Here is a 22,442-nt window from a genome sequence, read left to right as displayed (position 1 = left end):
TAGCACATTTAGTGTTTTTCTCTTGTAGTTGTTCTTTGCAATGCAAATTTACAATATTTTTATAACACAAAGTTGTCTGGTATGTTCTCTCATATTAAAATGAGCAATCAGAAAAAAGTGCTGCAGAAATTTGCAGGGTGAGAAAAATAGTAACATAAATAATTGAGATTTGATTGCCTTGCTGGTCAATGGATAATACTATTGTGAATATTTCATTAAAAAATCCAAGATACATGGAATCTTCATTAAAATGATAAAGAACTTCTGGTAAATTTTATGCCTCACTTAAAATATGCTTCTATGAATACTGAATTATACTTATCTTCTCTCAGCTATCAGTAAAATCACAAACATTGTAACTCATACAACCATAGACTAAATGAAACAGTGAAAGAAACATATCTGAAATCATTTCATTTCCTTGCAGCTTTTAATAAGGTATCTTGCTAATTTCCTATTCTGCAGTGATCCTTTCTGGTAAAAAAAAAATCCTCTATATGCCAAACATATCTTAAAAAATGCTTAAATGTTTTACAAATAAGATCTTGCTGTCTATACACTTCATCATACTCATTGATTCAATACACCTCACAATATACAGCATTATTTTGTGCTGTAGCTGATTTAATTATTCTACCCAGAACAAATTAGTTTAAGTCTTAGCATACTGGAATATAAAGTTATGAAGTTATAAATTAGACCATTTCTATTACTACATAGAATCTTCAATTCAAAGAATAAGGTTTGCAAGCTTGTTTTAAACATTAAAGTTTCTAACATGTTAAACAAGAATAAAAATGCAAATGACCAAATAAGATTCTTATTATCCAGCACACACATGTGAAAGTCTAATCCAGTCAATTTGAAGTGCTGAAAAGGGGGGCAGATTTTAAAGTCCAGCTTCCTTCATTTTTACAGGGTTTCCTGATGAAGTGCAGTTAACCACCAGCATTGCTTTATGGCTGTGAAACTCATCTTCATTCCATAAGATGAACTTTTGAACTCACATCTCCAATTTCACAGATGTTCCTCCTATGGCCCTGTGTATAACTCCAGATAGTGAAGACAACAATCCCTTTAATAGTTTTGCTGTGTCTCAGTGCAGGAAACAGCACAGGACTTGAAGCAAAGGGAACAGGAGCAAGTTCTCAGTTTCTACATCCCAGTAATTCCCATGCATTTCTTTGGAGGGTAGGCGCAAGAAAGGGTCTTATTGGACCTCTGCTCCCTTTGCTCTGCTGTACAATACAAAATTACTCTTTGAAGAGTCAGCATTTTGGACAAACTGCAAAACAATTTGGGACATATGAGTACTTGAGGACTTAAGCTCTTTCAAGAGATTTTGAGAGTGATTGATTCACTTTACTATCTTCCTAGTTGTACCACCATTTCTCAAAAGACTGATTGGAACTCATCAGCCCAGTTAAATTTCTACTGAATACTGAAAATTTGTCTCTAAAGTTATCCTTATTAATTTTGCTATTCTGAATAGAACAATGAGGCCAACCTGTAACAATTCTGGTAGAATTAAAATCTCTGATAAAATTTTGCCCTCAAAAAGTTTTGTGATTCTTTCAGGAGCTTCTACATATTTATATGCTTTTATTTTAGAGCTATTTTGTTTTCTTTTGTAAATAAAATGTTTACTTCTTTAAAGCAAACAGAAAAAGTCTATGTATTTGAATAAACTAAATATTACTTGCAGTGACTTTAGGCAAAATGTTCTGCTGAGGAAAAACTGAAACAAGAAAACTGAAAAATCATTAAAAATAATCTTAAATGTTTTCTGTAGAGAGATTAGAACCATAATATTTATATTGAGAGAGATTTAATATCAGACTTACATTTACAAGAAAATGTTATGGAAAATGAAACATGCTTTCATCCCCACCTGCAGAAAAATTCAGTTTGAGATCATGTGTAGAGCTGAGCTAGAAAATAATCAACACTCTCTGTCAGATCTGTGTGAAATCAGAAGACTAATTCTGTGAAGAAAGATTTTTAGATACGAAAATTCTCATCACTGGCAGCTTATTCGAAGCACCCTTAAATTCCAGATCTTAATTTTACTATTTACAATAATAAAGCTTGCACAGTAAGATGCATAGTACATGTCTGATAATTACAAATCCTTCCAAGAAAGACAGAGAAAGACCTAAATAGGTGTGTGGTTGGATAGTGATGTCTGTCTCCACAATGAAATCTACAGTGAAAAAAGTACAGCCTGTAAGAAATTAATTGCTAGGACATTTGGGGGTTGAGCTAAACATGGGCATCCTGGCAAACATGAAACATTATGGTATTGGTCCTTAGATGGACAAAAGGGAACACTATAACACATGGTCAGTCTCTGATCAAAAACACATGGGGTTTTGCTCTCTTCATCATTTCCAAGAAATTTCTCTTTGCCATTCTATTATCCAGCCTCAGTTAATAGCTGAACTTTTGTAAATATCAATCGTTGCTTTAATAGTTGAGCTTGTTGTGACTTAGTATCCTTAAGGTTTAAGAATTGATAAATCTTAAAATATTCGTTGAGAAAAAAAATAACACCATAATATATTTTCAAATTACTTTTTAGCAGCAGTGACAACATTAATACTTTTGTAGTGTTGCAGACAAATTTAAGGCATTTAAAACCTGGAAGTGTCCTTTTGTGGGTTAAATCTTTTAAAGCATAGTTTTATCTTGCATTACTACTAATATTTTAGGGAGAAAATTCAATATTAATACTAATTCCTTTAATAAGCTTTCATTAAAAACTATTTTATTTCCATTAAATCAGTTCTTGTAAAAACCCTATAAAATTTTACATACCTCTTGGAAATAAGAATATTGGATATTTCATGGTAGGGGGAGGGATAGAGAGAGAGAAGAGAGATAAAAACAGGAAGCTATCACATAAAATATATTTTGCCTTGGAAAATACTCTCCTTTTTTCTATTTTAAATTCATTTTTAATGAATTAGTATATCTAGGTCACACAAATACAGAAAAAATTATTCATAAGTTTGTTAGTTAAATCCACATAAAAATAATTTGGGCTTTTCCAGTCCTCATTAAAGTCAAAGAATCTGCTTCTCCTCTCTCTCCCCAAGATATTCTGCCTTTTTATTTTTATTTTGTATGGTTTAGCTTTAAATTTTCTTTTCAATTATTTTGAAGAAGAGGTTGACACACCATGTCTATAACACAATATTCCCTTCAAGCTAGTATTTCTGGAGCTGTATAAATGACAAAATACATCAATACTTGCTATGCCACATCTTGTAGAAAATGAAGGAATAAAAATTAAAATGATGTAGCAGATCACACTTCATCTCCTGTTGTCACTCTTCTCAAAGAGGCAAATCCTCCCTTTTTGAGGAGGGTGAATAAAATATATCCAAAACCCAAGGAGGGAGAGAAGAGAAGGTCTGAGGTCTGTTCATGTAGACAGAATTTAGAGATTCTTATTGCCTTGCACTAGTTCATGATGCTGGGATCTTTTCCTACCCAAACGGGCAGAAGAAAATGAAACCTGTAAAAAGAGTTACAGGGATTTTTGCTGCCCTTCACATGCCCTTTGTTCTCAGGATATAGAAAATAACCCTACATGAACAACCCCAGGTTCCAGTATAGGCTGGGGAACGACCTGTTAGAGAGCAGTGTAGGGGAGAGGGACCTGGGGGTCCTGGTGGACGACAGGGTGACCATGAGCCGACACTGTGCCCTTGTGGCCAAGAAGGCCAATGGCATCCTGGGGTGTATTAGAAGGGGGGTGGTTAGTAGGTCGAGAGAGGTCCTCCTTCCCCTCTACTCAGCCCTGGTGAGACCTCATCTGGAATATTGTGTCCAGTTCTGGGCCCCTCAGTTTAAGAAGGACAGGGACCTGCTGGAGAGAGTCCAGCGCAGGGCAACTAAGATGATTAAGGGAGTGGAGCATCCCCCTTATGAGGAAAGACTGAGGGAGCTGGGTCTCTATAGTTTGGAGAAGAGGAGATTAAGGGGTGACCTTATTAGTGTATATAAATATATAAAGGGGGAGTGTCACGAGGATGGAGGCAGGCTCTTCTCAGTGGCAAACCATGAAAGGACAAGGGGTAATGGGTACAAATTGGAGCACAAGAGGTTCCACTTAAACCTGAGAAGAAACTTCTTCTCAGTGAGGGTGACGGAACACTGGAACAGGCTGCCCAGGGAGGTTGTGGAATCTCCTTCTTTGGAGACATTCAAAACCCGCCTGGACACGTTCCTGTGTAACCTTATCTAGGTGTTCCTGCTCCGGCAGGGGGATTGGACTAGATGATCTTTTGAGGTCCCTTCCAATCTCTAACATACTGTGATACTGTGATAATTTTGTGAAAAAAACACATTTCCCTAATAAAATTTTTTGATGATCACTCAGTCATGGGGAACCCCATATGGGTACCCCCCCCCCCCATATTTAACCCATGTTAAATACAACACTTTCTCTATTTATCAATTGCAAAATCAAACCATCTGTTGGCTAGGATGAAAATAAAAAATACTTATGAAAGTGTATACTAGTATAGCTGCATAAATAATACATCAGATTCAGGAGAAAAACATTAAAACCAACCAACCAACCAAATAAATAAATAAATAATTAAATAAATAGACTTATTTGGGATTTATAGTGAAGAGGATTTTGAAATAAAGAAGTTTTATTACTGAACTGTCTAACCCTTTGAAGAGATATGTCCTTACAGGGAATACCTGAGAGATGTGGATATTGAGAACACTTGGCAATTTTCAGAATGGGACCTTCAATATTATCTCTCAGGAAATGCCTCACCTTTTTAAATGTCTCCAGGAGAGACAGTACAACCAAGATATTTTGACACCAATGAAAAGCAGACAAATAAAGGGTTAACTTTCATACCTTTCTTTAACATGTCTTGGTTGCAAGCTATGTTTTGAATATGTCTATCCAAACTATTGATGGAAACTTTTAATCTTAGGATGTGCTGTTTTTGTGTGCTGTCAGTCAGGCTGTTGAAGGCAGAGCTGAACAAAATTTTAAAATTTTTTTTAATTAAAAAAAAAAATCAAACAAAAGTTGGTGACTTTTCCCTTCACTTCCAATATTTTGATCAGATCTATTTGTAGCCAGCTATATCATCTCCTCTGAGTCATCATTTGCCATTCATACAGCAAGATATGTTACTCTTTCCTCATCAGTCATTCCTGCTGGCTTTTTAATAATTTTTAATGCATTTCTGACTTCCTACAGTTTCTGTGGCCTAAATGTTTTCAACTTTCACTTTTAGATATAGAGAAAGTAAAAGTTGGAAGACCGGTTTTTCTTTTCATTTGGTGACATAGTGATACTATGGATTGTCTAAAAATACAGCTATATTTGCTGTCATATGACATTTCAAGCTAATCTCATGTTCACTAGGATTGCTTGGTCTTATTTGGCAGTGTTGCTTCCTCTGTGTTTTTGCTTTCTCTTCAGCTTCATATCACTGCAGGGATTAAATGAGCCTTGGCAAGTAAGACAGTCTCCTACTATAATTTTTATATTTCCAACCTTTCTAATGGACTTCAGTTTTCTCTGTTTTCAAGGGGGTTTACAGTCCCAAAGTACAACATCTTCTGAAATTTAATCAGTGAATTGTTTTAATGCTTTATAATTTAAATCCATTTAAAAAAAAAAACAGGTCTAATAAGGATACACATGGCGTGGTTAGTTTCTCCTACAACACAGGTCTCTTTCCAAACCTCTGTTACATGCTGGTTTTGGGAACACATGACATTAAACACAACTAGGCTGATATGAATTATTTTTTCAAATGATTCTTAAGGTAAAATTATTATTTTGGTAAATTTATCATGTCTTTTTAAGAGTAGCATCCAATCATTATTGCTCATGGAATAGCTACAGTTGACTCATAGATGGACTATTTCAGCCAGTTTTATTCTACTGAATACTCCAAGAAAACTTCTGGTAGCATTACTTTGACTAGATTTTCTTTCCTTTTTTTTTCCTCTATTATTTTATAAGACTTTGAAATTGGATTTGAAGAATGTCATGGTCTAGACTACTGAATATCAAACAGGAAATCAAGAGCTTCCAAATTGTATTCCTAACTCTTGTACAGACCTGCTAAAAGGCTTTATACAACTCACTTAATATCTCCACCTTGTCCTCTTTCTTCAAAAACTGGCAATAATACTGATGATAGTCCATTTCAGTACACTGTTGCATGAATGAAATGAAAGAATGCAAAACACTGCAAATGCTGTGGCCCTTGGATGTTTAATAGAAAATGCTCAGTTCAATTGGAAACATAGGACTTTGTTTTGAGGATTAGTGATATCTTTGTTTTTCCTGTCTATACCACTTATACCTGCCTAAGTATTTTTCTGTGTTTTATGTTCCTGGGTATTTTTTTACAATTTATCTCCCAGATAAGTTGATCAAAATAATTATTTGCTCTTTCATAATGAAGAGAGGTATTTAAGAGCACTTGACTTTCATAATCAGAGGCAAATTAGAATCACATTTGCTAACACATTCACTCTATAATGTCTTTGTCAGAAGTCTGCCCTGGGGATTTATGTCAGATGACTATACTCTGTATCTGACATAGAGGAAAAGAAATCTAGTATTGACAACCAAGGAATTCTGATATCAGACTTTAGGTCTGCCGGTAACTTTCCAGCATGACGCAGTAAATCACTGGCATACTGTGTTTCAGTTTTATCTATTCCATTTATTTACCCTGTTCATTTAGCCTGGCTAGATCTTTGTATTCGTCATGCATGTACTACGTTTTTAAAACCCAAGCACATCTGAAGGCAGCACATAGTAGACTGCTATATCTCTTCAGACTCTTGGTTTTATTCCTTAGTCTGTACAGTACACTCTCAGTCAGGAGCCCAAGGTTATTATTTACCACAAAACACCTGAATGATTTTTTTATCTAGAAAATCCAGCCTATCTTTTCATACACTGAATCTCGTGTGCATATATCAAAGTTTGAGATTACAAACGTAGTCAAGAAAAAAAGATATTCTCACCACTGAGGAGATGCGACAAGATATGTGAAATTCCTTTCCTCCATAAACCTTAGAATTTATTGTGTCCACAATGTGACAATGGAATTTTCCGTATGTGACCATGTATGGGACTATACACAGGACTATGCATATATATATATTATATATAGGCATGCGATGAATAACAATGTGAAGAAAATATGAATATGGATGTAATGATGATCTCAGAATCACAGAATCCCAAGGGTTGGAAGGGACCTCAAAAGATCATCTAGTCCAACCCCTCTGCAAGAGCAGGGTAACCTAGAGTACATCACACAGGAACTTGTCCAGGCGGGCCTTGAATATCTCCAATGTAGGAGAATCTTAAAGTTAGTCTTGTATTTGGATCTGACTTCAAGTCCTTTTCCACCAGTCATGCAATCATGAATAGGGCCCTTATAAGCTAGATCCATAGACTCTCCCATGTTCATACCATTTCATAAAGACAAAGATATCTGTGGAACATTTCTTCCTCTATCATCTCACCTGAAGACATCTGAAGCTTAACCGCACTTCATTGACCTGTCTTTCCTGCAGAAACTATCTCAGTAATTTTTCTCTGCCATGACTATCAAGGGCACAAAATCCAGTGCCTTTCACAGTGTTTTAACTGATAGTTCAACACTTAGGACATTATTTGGGACAATGGAAAGCTTCATTCAATTCTCTGCTGCTGAAAATTAGAAAGTGCATTCTTTGTTTTCTGAGTGTGTGCTTTGAGTCTCTTAGCAATCCCTGTGGTGTGGATGCTTTGAGGTCTTGCCCCTACACCTCCCTTTCTAGATTATCATTAAAAGCATTTGACATTTACTTTGTAATTAAATCTATGGAAATTTTCATGTCCAAATCTTTCTAGGCACTTAACTTTTAATGCACAAATAATTTTAATATCAGGCCATTTGTTTTTCAGTTCTGCACTAAGACATGGGAATTCAATGAAACTTAACACAATAACATTTTTATTGTGACCGAGAGATCACAAAGCCTGCCTACACAATACCACACACCATATAGAAAGACCTACTACGTAGTTTAAGAAATGTGTTGAAAGAAATATGTTCAATTATAGTGTGCATCATTGAGAATCCCTGAAACAATAGGCTATTTTTTCTCTTTAATATCCATTATATATACACACAAAAAATCTTATGTCTTCCCTCTTTATCCATTTCATGAAAAGGCAATCAGAAATTGGCTCAAAATTTTTTTTTAAATATTTGTTGACCTTTGGAGTTTCATCAGGAACTTTTTGTTGCAGGTAGTAGATACAAGTGAGATTTTAATTTAGTTTAGAATACTAGTAAATCTTGGTAAAGCTGTGATTTTACTCTAGCAGACATCTGATGCCCAAGCCCAATGATAATAGTACCTACTCAGATGACTCTTTTACTTAACGCTAATTTAGAGATTCACTTAAGGAAAAACAATGAAACAAGAATATGCCAAAATATTTTTCTAAAACCATTGACCTGAACATTAATCAAACACATTACTACAGATATTTTGATGCAAACCATACAAGACCTGTTTGTCAGTGTATCTTTTATAGCAGTGTGTTATCTGAGCAAATGGTGATTTTCCAGTATAGCACCTAATAATTGTCAGCAGGTACCTTGTCTTCTGGAATCCAAATCTGTGTACAGCTGAATGCTGTAGAATCTGGTCCTGGCTGTGTATTCCTGGTTTTGGTCAACCCTTCACAAAGAGCTCAATAAAAATTCTGTTTATCTTCAGATAAGTCTAAAGTGTCATTCTCTTGTAATGACTTCTTGTACCATAAATGTCATATTTTAATTTCCTGACATCTATATCACCTGTCTCATATATTTTTTTTTTCTTCTCATGCCTACCTTACTCTGCCCAAGTCCATTCATGTTATTTCTTACTCAAGTCCACTTTGTTTCTTCTGTTCTGCTGAGTCCTTCCTACATCGTTTCCTCCATCTCAACCTTAGATGAGCAACATCAACATGAAATTTGTTGCACTGCTTTTGCTTTTGCTTCCTATGGACCTGTCCAGTAACTAATTTATTTGTATCAGCAGCTATTCTTTTTTATTACTATTACTCTATATTGTACCTAAAAGAGTGTGGCCTTTTAAGCACTGGGACCAGCAACACCTGAAGTGAACGTAATTCTCAATCAATCAGCAGAATTTTAACTGAAATAAAACTGATTTTTTTGCCCCTTAATGTGCTTCAGAAGGATCACCAATAGACTTTTCAGCTCCAGTGCATTTTTAGACTATAAAAGAATGATTCAAGTAACACTGAGTACACAGTACATTGCTTTTCCTCTTTCCACGCCTTAGATACATATGGGACAGGATGAAATAAAAGGAGAAAGGAAAATATTTCCACTAAATTTTCTAAATAAAAAAAGGGCTATGATTTATTTTGGGGTCAAAAAATAAAAGCCTGCAAATATTTTTTTTTTAACTTATGTAGAAATCATTAAAATCCAGAATATTTAACATAAATATACTTCCTATTACCTCTCCTGTACCACAGGAGATTGAAAAAAATTCGTGTCTAGAGAAAACTCCATATGACGAGGATAATTTTATTCTATATTTTATTTAGATACTTTATTGATTATATCCTATCTCTGACATCATCATGTAGAGCTGTAAAGCATCTGATGAGAGTGGAGTAAAAACTGCTTAGAATAAATAATTTACAATTAATAATTAATCCCTGAAATTTTCCACTCTGTAAAGATTTTTCTATAGCTCTTGCTGTCATAATATCTAACCTCTGCTCTAAAGGATAATATTATTAGAAGGATTTATTACTAAGATAAATCTGCTTTAAACCTCAGCATAGGTTTCACTACTCAAGCATAAATACAAGCTGGGCAGAGAGTGGATTGAGAGTAGCCTTGAGTAGAAAATCTTGACGGGTGTTGACCAATGAGAAGCTCAATATGAACGGTGTGTGCTTTCAGCCGAGAAAGCCAATTGTATGCTGTGCTGCATCAAAAGTATTGTGATCAGCAGGTCAAGAGAGATGATTTTCCTCCTTTACTATGCTCTCATGAAGCCCCACCTGTAGGACTGTGTTCAGCTCTAGGGCCCCCAACATAAGAAGGAAGTGGAAGTGTTGGAAAGAATCCAGAGGAGGCCCACAAAGATGTTCGGAGTGCTGGAGCACCTCCCCTATGAAGACAGGCTGAAAGAGGTGGGCTTGTTCAGACTGGAGAAAAAAAAGCTTCAGGGAGGCCTTATAGCAGCCTTCCAGTACCTAGAGGCGGACTACAAGAATGCTGGAGAGGAAATTTTTAGAAGAGGAAGTAGGACAAAGGAAAATGTGTTTAAACTGAAAGAAGGTAGATTGAGATTAGATATTGTGAAGAAATTCTTTACTGTAAGGGTGGTGAGACACTGGAAGAAGTTGCCCATAGAACTTGTGGATGCTCCACCTCTGAATGCGTTCAAGGTCAGGCTGCATGGGGCTTTGAGTAACCTGGCCTAGTGGAAGGTGTGCCTGCCTGTGGCAGGGGTGTTGGAACCAGATTATCTTTAAGGTCCTGTCAAACCCAAACCATTCTATGATTCTATGATTCCACGATTCTATGATTCTATGATTACTTAAATGGGACAGGAAAGGGTATAAATTGAAAGGAGAGGTTTTTTGCTGTTGTTTTTGTGTTATCCTTGCAAGTTAATCTGAATAGATGTACTTTATATTTTGTCATTCCACAGCTTGCAATGACTAAGGATTTTTTCCTTGTAAACACAGATCAGTTGCAAACAGCTTTTTGATAGCACCCAAATTTCAATATTAAATATCCCAAATATTCTTTAATTTTATCTAGTTTACCTAGATTTAACTTGATGTAGTATGTCCAACATTGTCATTTGCTTCCAATTAATTTTAGTGTTTCTTCTACCAAGTTTGCTCAGGAAACTCAAATAAATGTTCAAAAATATTCACACCAATGAAACTTGGCTGCTAGTAGCTGAAACATAGAGACCACAGAAGCAGGAAAACCTGTGTATGAAAGCTATGGAAGAAAGTTGCTTGTGGTTCTTTCACTTGTCTTAAGTGATCAGCTTTGGCAGCTCAAATTGATTATTTTCAGTCCATATTATCTTCTCATCCCAATTAATTGCAACACATGTGGTGCTGCATGCGCTTAACTTAAGTCTTGTCAACACATATTAATTATTTGACAGAGATAATTATTTTGAAACCAAAACATACCCAGCAGAGACCACACTGGTCTTTTAACATGCAAGTCTCATCTACCCAAGCATATTGCATACAGCATACAGTCTTTGATTTCCTTTAGCATTAGTTATTCTTATAATGCGATTATGTAAACTTATATTCCTTTTGAAAAAAAAAATCCTACTAAAGATCATCTTACTCTTTTTCAAAACTGTATAGCTGTTTTGTTAGCAGTACAACACTAATTCCTAAGTATCTCATTTGTGTAAGTGATAAAATCTGTCATGTAAGGAAGAAACTGCTTGTCAGTTCTTAAACATGCTACATCAAACACTTTGAAAAAAAAAAAGGAATTATTTTAAATTCTAAGAGTAACCTGTAGCTGAGTAACATTAGTCATTAGCATTAAACTGTGCCATTTAAAATAGCCTTTTACTGTTTTTATCCATCCTTGCCGTGTTTTCTTTAAAAGTGATTATATGTTGTTTACAGCTGTCCTGATAAGTCATTCAGCTCCTGATAGCTGGGAAAATTTACCAGCTGTTATGGAATAAGAAAACAGAATGGCAGATCAATAGGTACATTTAGAAGAGAAATTGGAATGCATCTACTTCTGTAAATAAAATCTTTGAAATTAGCCCACCTTCAATTATATAAGAATTTGCTTTTAAAATTACCTATATATTTACAGCAAAAAGGTAATAATTTAACACTTTTTAAATGTTCAATTCTTTTTATTTTTCATTGTAGAAAGAGCTAGGAATAAAGAATAAAAGGTATTTGATGAAATGATTATTATTCTCTTTTTCTTTCTTTTTTATCAATATGCGACTTTCACCCCTATCTTTAATATTTACATAAAAGCAAGTCAAATGCTATCAGCTTCTATAAAAAGAAAAGTACCTTCACAAGATACATGTTTGTCATGGTTAGGAGAAGAATCTGGACAAAATTTCACCACATAAATATTTCTCAAAAGTTATTTTCTTAGACGTTTCTGGTAGATTTTACTGAGATATTTCTTTTTCTGTCTGTCAACTCCTCTGAAGGAAATAATAAAAAAGAGTGTAAAGAAATGCATTTAAGAGAGTGGAAAATTGCAGCCATCTCTGTGTTTTATATATTTGTAATCTAAAGATATCAACTTACTATTTGATGTATTTTCCTGTCTTATGAATATTTGGAAAATGTTCTGAACAAACCACTCATTCCAAAATGCTGAAGTTCTTTTGGAAATTGAGGTCTATACTACGAGTCCAAGATGAATTAAGAGTTCTGTGTGTACATGCATCTACAAAACAGCAACACATTATGTAGACCTGCATAAATTCTTGCTTCCCTTACTGCAGCAATATAACAGAGACCTGTGAAATGCTGTGACTAATACTAAAGGTAAAGTATTACCAAATGTCTGACAAAATAAAAAGCCTTTTTCTCTTGTTTGCCATTGTCTGACCTATAAATCCTCAGGTGTGTAACTTGCACATTTGGACTGCTTGACAGGAGTATGAAGGGTGTCCTGGGTTCAACTGGAACAGTGATTTTTCTCCTTCCTAGTAGCTGATGCAGTGCTGTGTTTTGGCTTTAGTCTGAGAACAATGCTGACAACACACTAATGTTTTAGTTGTTGCAAAGCATCATGGTTTAAGCTCAGAACCACATAGCCAGTGTTTTGAATGAATGATGAATGCTTACTCTGATCAGGGACTTCTCAGTCTCAAGCTCTGCCAGTGAGGAGGGGTACAAGAAGGTAGGAGGGAGCAGAGGCAGGACACCTGACCCAAACTAACCAAAGGGGAATTCCATAACACAGCAAGTCATGCCCAGTATATAAACTGACGGGAGTCACCCAGAAAGCCCAGAATGCTATTTGGGTTAGGCTGGGTATAGGTTGGTGGGTGGTAAAGCAATTGTATTGTGCATCACTGTTGTTTATTGTTTGGGACTTTTTTCCCTTCCCTTTTTAGTTTCATATTCTCTCCCCTTGTTATTTCCCTTATCAACGTTATTGGTGGTGGTAGTAGTATTAGTTTTATATTACATTTTAGTTATTGGTCTGTTCTTATCCCAGCCCATGGGGTTTACATTCTTGTGATCCTCCTCCCCATTCTGTCAGTAACTCAGAACCACGCAGCAGCTCACTCCCTCCCTCCCCTTCTTCTCCCCCACTCCTGGGGCCACGTGAAAGTATGAGCAATACAAACAGTCTTGTTGCAATAGCTAAAGCAGAGATTTGAAATAACCTTGTCCAGAGCAATTGCTTTGCAAAACATGAACATTTAGAAGTGTTCCTGGAAAGTTCAGCGTCTGACTATCAAGAAAATCCCTCCAAAAAAGTTTCCATAGAAAAATGGGAAAATATCTAACATAACATTAGTAACCTCTTCATATGTTCTTATGTTTGATGACAGAATTTGTTATGGATATGTATTCAACCTTTTCACAAAGTATCATCAACAAAAGCATGCCATATATGTATAAAAATCATCTCTTGATTCTTGGTGTATGTGCCAATGTAAATACTTTCATGGCTTTTGCCTTCCTCTTATACTTCAGTGAGTAAGGAATGAAGAAATAGGTCCACAATCAGTCATAATTTTCTGTAATACAAACTTTGTCCAAAAATAGAAAAGCATATTTACATGCTACCTATTTCAGTAACTATCTAGCTATCTTTTCAGAAAATCTCAAGATTTTTTTTCCCTCTCTGTGCTACAAATTCAGTAAATCTCTAAGATAAATAGCAGAAAAAATTATGCTGAGAATCTGAAAATATTAGCATTCTCTCAGACAACTCATCTGTAAGGATTATAAAGCAACTGCTATGGGCTCAGTTAATGATCCTCTAAATTCAAATATACATTCCTCCTTCTCTCTCTCAACATATACTTTATGAAGTCAAAGATATACACTTTAAAAAGTTTAATATACGGATGTTGCAAAATGCATAAAAAACTTTTTTTTCCAGCTACTAAGATCTAAAGAATCTTTAGAAACTAGCAGTTTGCAAACTGACATAAATTTTTATAAATCTTTAATTACAGATACAACTAAATGCCATAAAGTGTGCCAGAGAATACCTTTTCCTCCTGTTCTTAACAGACTCTGCTCCAGGAAAAAGCTATGGAGCATAGACTTTTCAATTTGCTGCTGATTGAAACAAAAAAAGAATAGTTTCAGGTCAATTTAAAACAAAAACATTTCCCCCCTCTCAAACCAAAGTGAGAATCTGTGGCAAATATACTGTCTTGGATAAAAGCTAGAAGACAAAGCAAGACTGGAAGACAGACATTTTAAAACATAAGTATATGGGAAATTCGGAAGTGTCCATATAAAATGCTTTGGGTTTTTTTCTCCATTTTTCACACTGAAATAATAAATTTGGTGTAACATTAAGTACAGCTGCTTTAAAATTTTCCAGTTTTTCATTGACCGTTCCACATTTGTCAAGTGGCATCACCTCACAAATATTAATGAAGTTGCTTTCATGATGTCTCCTGCTGGGAATGAGGTTCCCTATCCCAGCATAACCACAAACTAGCAAAGCTCTAAAATTGAAATAATTTTCTCAAAATATCTTTATAGACATATGCACTCAGCTTTAAGTTCTGCTTAAGTACTTGTATACAAATATAATTCCATTTGAAATGTAGCCAGAGTGGTTAACAAAAAGATTTAAATGAGAATGGAGAACACTGTAATGACATTATTCTGTCACATATCACAAAACCTCTCATGAATATTTTGGTTTATTCCATTTTAATATCTGTTAGCTAAAGTTGTTACCATGATTTGTTATGATTATTTATCAAAGAATGAGAAAGTCCACAATGATAAAACAATTTTAAAAGGATAAATACAATGTCACCTACACTTGGATAAAACTTATAGAAGAGTCCTCTCCAACATTTACATAGTTTATGTACACTATGTAGTGTGGCTATTTCCAGATGCTGAGAGATTATATAGCATTTAAAAATAACTACTGCAGGCACCATACTAATTGGAGGTTGATTGTGAAAAGCCATTAGAAAGTCTTGAGTCCATGTGGCAGCAATTTCTGACTGAAATAGTGCAATGAATTGTACCCACTGCTTATTTCAGTTTGTATACATTTTTCTTTCTAACAGTACTCAGTACAGCAAACAGCCTTCCTGTTCCCCATCACAACCTTTTCCTTAGAAAAAATAAAAGTAGAAAACATACCTACATGACTTTCCTCATTGTCCAGCCTGTCCCAATTTCCAACTATTGTTTCTGCTAATGTTTTCAGAGGATGTTTGTGATTGCATGAAGCTGGTATTGCAAATATGTTATTTAGGGAATATGAGATAGAGACAAACCCGAAAATGACTTCTCTGAAGCATGCACCTACAGTGCAGAAGGAACCTCTAGCATAATTGCTCTATGGGCTCTCACCACTGATATTTTGCCTTCTCATTCACCCTTTTCTTTACACTTGAAAGTCCTGACAGAGAAGAGTGGAGCAGGAGCTTTTCATAGCCCTAAGAACATGGTGTCAACCATGGCCACCCAAAAGAAAAAAGTTATTCTTTAAAATCATGATGGGACAGTCTCCTTACACCACATTTCTATTGATTTCTGGTGGGGAGTTACAATGCCACCTGGCAAGTTTAAAATAATTAAGATAAAAACAGAGAAACATAAACATATTTGAAAAAAATATTTGGTTTAACAGGATTTCTAGAAGTTAAATAAGTTTTAATTTCTCGATCTCTTCCCTCCTCATGTTTCTAACAGATGTAATAACTTCTTTGCTTAATTTTCCTTTATGATCTCTGTTGTCTCTTTGAATCAGGCAGAACCTCTTAATCTAAAGGTGTTTTCCCTCTCAGTTGACTGACACCTTAAGACCAAAGGAAACAAAGCAGTTAACAAGAAGGGGAATTTTTGCAGCCCAGGAATTATTATTACAAAGTAGTAAAATATGTCACTGTTTCATCTACAAGACTATGAAAGCAGCCTGAGACTCAGAAGACCCCATCAGAAACCTCTATGTTTTCCATTGTGCAATGTAACCAGCAAAAGCTCTGGACTTCAAACAAGTAACTGACAGTAAAACCATAATATACTGAATACGAACTTTGAAACACTGGGGGTCTAACTTTGAAAAGAAACAGAATGCTCAACACAGGGAGTGTCAAAATGGTTAAAAAGCACAATGGAAATACAAGCTGAATTCAGGAAAAAAGCATTTATGGATGGAGTATTTTTTCTCTCAGGAATGGGAAAAAAAAAATGTCTCTCACAACAAGATTCTTAGGTGGTCTCTCCCTGCTTTAGAAAAGTTATTTTAGTAGATTCAAAAGCTTTACTTTACATCTGTGGTAAGAACTATTACCCATTTGTAAACATTCATTATGTGCAAACAAAATCCTAAGTTAGAAAAGCAGGAAAGATACTAAACTTATCATTTTACATAACAGTGTGCCGTATGCATCTGTAGTTTAGTGAATCAGGTTTTACAATGAAAAATAATTGCTTTTGTGATTCGTTTCTCCCTTGCTGGAAGTGGCAAAGTGAATAAGAGGCTGCAGTATGAGTGTGGACGCTCACAATAAAAGTAGTGCCACTCGAGAAAATTTGTTTCTTCTGCCTCTTCCTGTTCCATTGTGATGAAAAATGTTGTACTTAAGCCAAATTTCTCTTGGAGCATAATCTGCATTTCTCTGCTTCTCATCTCAAATTCAGTGAAGTTTAAGCTTGTCCTGACTTACTGGTGGCCTGCTAGGCTTTTTTTGTTGAATAGCTTTTCCTCCTTGTCCAGGTCGAACACATTGACCAAATCAACAACTCTTAGGACATACAAAACTCTAGATAATATTGCATACTCTGAAAAATCCAGACCTAAATGCCTCAAATTTTGATTCTAAATCAGAGATGGTTTTGACCTCTAGTATTTCTGGAACTCTGTTCCCCTAGGAAAATAGAATGTCTTCCCTCAGCAATATGCATGAGAAATCAGTTAATATAGTGGCCAGTGCCATAGGAAAGTGGATGAGCAAATGAAAAATTCTATATCCAAGACACAGTTTGAATGCAAAAGAACCACTTTTTCAACAAATTAGAAAAAACTATTGACCACCAATAATTAATTGAATGCTGTCATCTATCCTGGAAACTGAATGAAGCAATGATCCTGTGGATAAAAGCCTGTATGCAATCATTTAATCCAAAGTCTGCCTGATGTCACATAGCCCAAAGTAGGGCAAATGAGAATTAAAAGAGTAAAGGGAAAAAAGCTGTAATTTCCCAACTTCTGAGGTTGACTTTACATTCTAACAAAAAAAAAAAAAAAAAAATCAAAACAAAAAAACCCCAACCAAATAAACAAACTTTAGTTTGACAAAGAAAAGCCAAAGAAACAAATCAATCCATGCTCCCCCTGTTCGTCTCATCACACACACACATCCCACACTGCCAAAGCTATTCATCACTATGTCACCCTTATGAATACTCAACAAGTATAAATCCATCACATATGCCAGGAACAGTGGGGCATGGTCCTCTTTCGTAGGTCTCTGAAGACAGTTACTTCAAGAAATTGTGCTGAAGCACTGATACCAATTCTCCACAATATAGATATGATTTCAGAGCTGGCAGCTGCACTTAAGTTCTTCTAGGCATTTTTCTGTAGTCATATATGATTTGTAAACACACATGTTTTAAAATTTTTCTTAAGACTAAAGTTGGGCAGAATTTCTTGCAAGTGATCCTATTTAAACCTTTGCCCCGATACCACCATCTCTGGTACCCAAAGAAGAATAATATAAACACATTATACATTCACAGATCTTGACCAGTATTTATAGTACAACATCCCTACAAAATCCACTCTATTTCTGAAGTATTTTTTATTTATTAATTTATTGTATTTATTTGTGTTATTAATGGTTTCAGACGAACTAGCTTATTCCAACAGGGTTTAAAAGGTATGAAAACCTAAAAAATCAAAATTTTCTTAGATTTTTGTTAATAGGAAATTGTTTAAATATGAAGGTTTCTTTAAATCTTTTACAATCCCCTGCATGTGTTTCCCAGAGTTTGAAACTTCACAGTTTCCAATTTAAATTTTGGTTGCTTTTCGTTCTTTTGTTTCATTTTTTTTTAACATAATATATAGGACTCAAAACTTGATTAAAGGGGAAAAAAGTAAAAAAAGAAAAAAAACCCAGTATTTCCACATTATCATACCATATTGTAAGCTGAGGTACAGAGAAAAAGAAGTCTTAAAGAACATATTTTAAAAATTTTCATAAAATTTGTATTTCTCAGCAATAGGAGAAGAGCATTAAGTAGATCTACAGTAATTCTTCCAGGACATGGCTTATACATGCTAAATATTGTCAAAATAAACCTTGGTAGTTAGAAAAAGCTATGTAGTGTAATTTGGCCTTTCCCTGTTGATTAATAAAATTTAGTGTTCATGAGAGATGTCAAACAGAAAATCTTAAATTTTATAATGCTTTCACAGAGGACAGAAGAGCTGCACTGTGGCAAATTGAAGATTCGGGGAATCAAGTTACACAGAAAAAAAAAAATTAGTTTCAATCTTCATTTGTCTATCCAAACCTCCCAGAGACTTCTTTCAGACCCTCAGTCTGTAACTCCTTCCACGTTCCCACCTTTTCCTATCTTTTGCTCCACAAAGAAATAAAGCAAAACATGTACAAGAAATCTGTCTAGCACTTACAAAGCAGTGTCCCTGAAATACTACAATACTTCCAGTTTATATTCTTATTTTTAGTTTATAGCACTGTAAAATAAGACCTTTATATACTTTTAAAATATTCTATGTAAGTGCATGGGGAAGAAGGATATGTTCATGAAATTATGAGAAAAAAAAATCAGCATAGAAGTAGATATCATGTGGTTATATCATAGATGTTTAACCGAAATTTTGAATATAGGTCCTAAATAAATTCCCTCAAATCCCTTTATTACTCAAAATTTCTCTCTCCTGAAAAAAAAAACATCATTGATTCATGCTCTAGACTCCAGCTTCTATGTGTTGAATCACTGAAAGAGCAGCAAACTACAGAAATAATTGTTTAAATCTGTACAAAAAGTATACCTAGCTCTAAAGTTTATTCTTCTGAGAATGGCCAGTAGAAGCAAAGTACAGCCAGAGAATAATCTACAATATGCCTTTTACATCTGTTGTTTTCAAAAGGCATCAAGCAGCTTATTACATTTACAAATTAGAAATAATGAATAAAGTCTAATTCAGAAAAGAACAATCAAGACTGAGTGATTACATCGAAATGCGCATGACAGAATGAAATATCCTTTGTTGATATTGAAATGAGGCCCAGACATGAAGCTGGGCATAGTTTGTGCTCTGCCAGTCCAGGGAGTTCAGAGGCATCTAAAGTCAATTAGTAAAGCAGGCAGCTTGGGCTTCTAGTCTAGTTTAGCGCAGGAAACTGCTTCTTCAAAAACTGCAATCTCGTAACGTGGATTAGAATGCAGCTTACTTTCTATTTCAGTACACACTTTCAAACTGCACCTTATGGAAAGTTGAAAACAGTCCACAGTTTGGCTTTAGACCCAGGTCACTCGCAGTCATATTTTCAGTCACATAAAAAATCACTTGCACAATAATTCTTACTGATTTCACAGCTTTGGTGACCATTACATTTTTAGTGATAAGAGAATTGCATTCAATTCTGTTTAGATATAGATTAGATTTAGATTTCAGGCATGAATATTAATTAATTTGTCATTTTTGTAACAAAATTAAAAAAAAAATTAAAGATTCCTATTTCAGAATAACCCCTGCTATTGGGAAAATTACCCTGGAAGTAAGGGAAAGTGGGAACTGGGAAAGTATAAAGTACATATACTCTCTCTAGCATTTGCAGGAACCGGATAAAGCTGCTCACCTTTAATTGGAAGAAGTTCCACTTATTCTTAACGTGCTTTATCCTCTGTATCTGAAATTATGCCAAATTTACACGTACATACTTTAGGCATTCTCAAAATCATAGAAGCCATCGCAGAAAGCACTTATTTGTGCTAATCTTATACTGCAAAATAAAGGGTGAGAAATTCCCTTCCCTCAGCTTCGTTTCTTGTATCATAATAACAGGGGAAATAAATAGAAATAATTTTGTTTTAGAGTGTTAAGAATGTGAAGTAACTGATACATATGTGTATGTAGTAAACAGAATGACACCTGCAAGTCTGTAGAAAAGATACAATACTTTTATAAATAAAAAAAAAAAAAGATTGGAGACAAGTTACAAAACCACGGTTATTCAGTCACAAACAAATAACCTCCTTGGCCTGCCAATAGTATCTGCTCTGGAGAGATGAGAGCCTATCTATCTCATGTCATGACCACAAGGAAGCTGCAATGGGATAATGAGTGAAACCAGCTGACATGGTTTGACTGTTGCCAGCAGTCCTTTGAGCAACAGGGTATGGATTAAAGTGCTCTTCCAAGTGATCTGGTTTCTAGTCTCTCTTCTGCTTGCAGGTCACTTACTTAGTGCCAGAATAGTTGCACAGTGCCCTGAGCACGTTTTTATCCTGGGTGATGGCAATGACACCCTCCAGTACTTTAAACACTGCTTCAGAATCAGGTTAATTGCTTCAAATGTGTATTGCAAGTATCAAATTCTACCTGCAAGTAGCCAGGGATATTAATAACTGCTATAGGGTATCACTAAATCTGATGAATCCACAGGTGAATTTATCTTTCCCATAAAAACTAGGAGATCATTTCTGGTACCTTCAGTCAATATGAATAAAAGCTTACTGCACAAATAATCCCTATTATTTCAATGGAACTATGGAATATGACAGTACTTTAACAAGGTACAAACTGCAGGATTTAGTTAAATTACTTCTAAAGACTCGGCCTGGGTAGCAGAGGGCAAAAGGAAGATGAAGATGTGTCCTGGGTTCAGGTATATTTCATATAATATATTCATAATATATATATGTATCATAATATTTCACATACAAGTTCTTAAGTCATATACAGAGATATGGTAACAGAAGATACAAAACAGCAACAGCATAAAGACATCTCAGAATTTCAATAACTTTACAAAAATGAAGTTGCTCTTTCAAAAAGAGGTATTAATTTTTTATTTTTTTTTTCAAAATTGGATGCAAACCAGTTTGTTTGTTTGTTTTTTTGTGGTCATTGTCCACTAAAAAAAACTTCATAAATATACGTATGGATGTGCAGTGGTCTGAGGATCTGGGCTGGAAGTGTACAGCACCCTGCTTGGAAACTGCTCTGGGATCTGGGAAATAGTCAGGAGCAAATGCAACATGATGGGACTACAGTAACCAATTCAAAAAGCAAATAGTTACAAACAGCAAACCAAGTTGCAGAGGGAAGACTTCCCTGGTAATTCACAAACTGCAATAATTAGGACAGTTCTGTACAATACGCTAACACAGAGATCACAGCAAAAATCAAAATGGCACTTTTGACATTGATAACTTCAAAAGTGAGAGATGAAATAATTACAATTATTCTACTGGCATTATTCAACTAATTATATTGGTTCTATGTATATGAAAATAAAAGCTTCAAATCCAAAGCAAATATGTTACTTGAGGAAACTGGGCTAGCTAGTCAGGACATCTAGTTTACACAGGGATCTGGTAAGAACTGGCAATTTGGTATGACATTCTGTTCTGTGCTGCTTTTATTATATGGCTACTTATGGTAGGAAACTTCTGTTGTTTACTTTTAAACAGACACTTAAATTACACTTAATCATAATTATACAACTAGCAGTGTTAATTAACACATTTTATCAAATAAGCAGCTCAATTCTTTGGTTCTCAGAACTCACAAAAGTTGGAGAAAAATACCTCACTCCCATATACAGTATAAAAGTCAAAGAGTCTGAGCAGAAGAAAGATTAATGTGTGTTCAGACAGTTCTAGTTGCAAGTATCTAAAATTTGTTACCATAATAGAAATAAAAAAAAAATAATCTTAGAATGGCTAGTTTACTGTATTAGCATATTTTAGACTTCCCATAGTGTCAGTTAAATTGCTGTTGGATTCCTTCATTGAAGAACACTAAAATATGAAATGTATAATCTGATAAATTTATAAACTATGATCTGCTACATATGAAAGTAAGATGATACTACACAGAAGGGCATTTGAATCTCATGGTCCAGCACTGGGTACATTTTCTGGTTTGGGGGTTTATTTTTTTTCTAAA

The 22,442-nt window shown here is 34.9% G+C and overlaps 1 protein-coding gene across 6 annotated transcripts in view; it reads right to left on the bottom strand.

Moving 5' to 3' along the window:
- RALYL (RALY RNA binding protein like) overlaps window positions 1-22,442 on the bottom strand; it is a 409,831-nt gene that overhangs the window by 215,715 nt on the left and 171,674 nt on the right. For 3 of the 6 annotated variants that reach the window (XM_061343012.1, XM_061343016.1, XM_061343017.1), the window contains exon 3: window positions 14,302-14,368. The exons of the other annotated variants lie outside the window; for them this stretch is intronic. In XM_061343012.1, coding sequence (XP_061198996.1) covers window positions 14,302-14,353 — 52 coding nt within the window. In that variant the 5' untranslated portion in view covers window positions 14,354-14,368. The remainder of the gene's footprint in view (window positions 1-14,301; window positions 14,369-22,442) is intronic. 6 annotated transcript variants of the gene reach the window in all.

This window comes from Neopsephotus bourkii, unplaced genomic scaffold (genome assembly GCF_033783945.1).
Source record: "Neopsephotus bourkii isolate Nb327-2 ecotype Australia unplaced genomic scaffold, CSIRO-AGI_Nbou_v1 NB_1820, whole genome shotgun sequence".
Taxonomy (NCBI): Eukaryota; Metazoa; Chordata; class Aves; order Psittaciformes; family Psittacidae; genus Neopsephotus; species Neopsephotus bourkii.
Note: the sequence above shows the minus strand (reverse complement) of the source record. Positions and strands in the feature narration are given on the sequence as shown.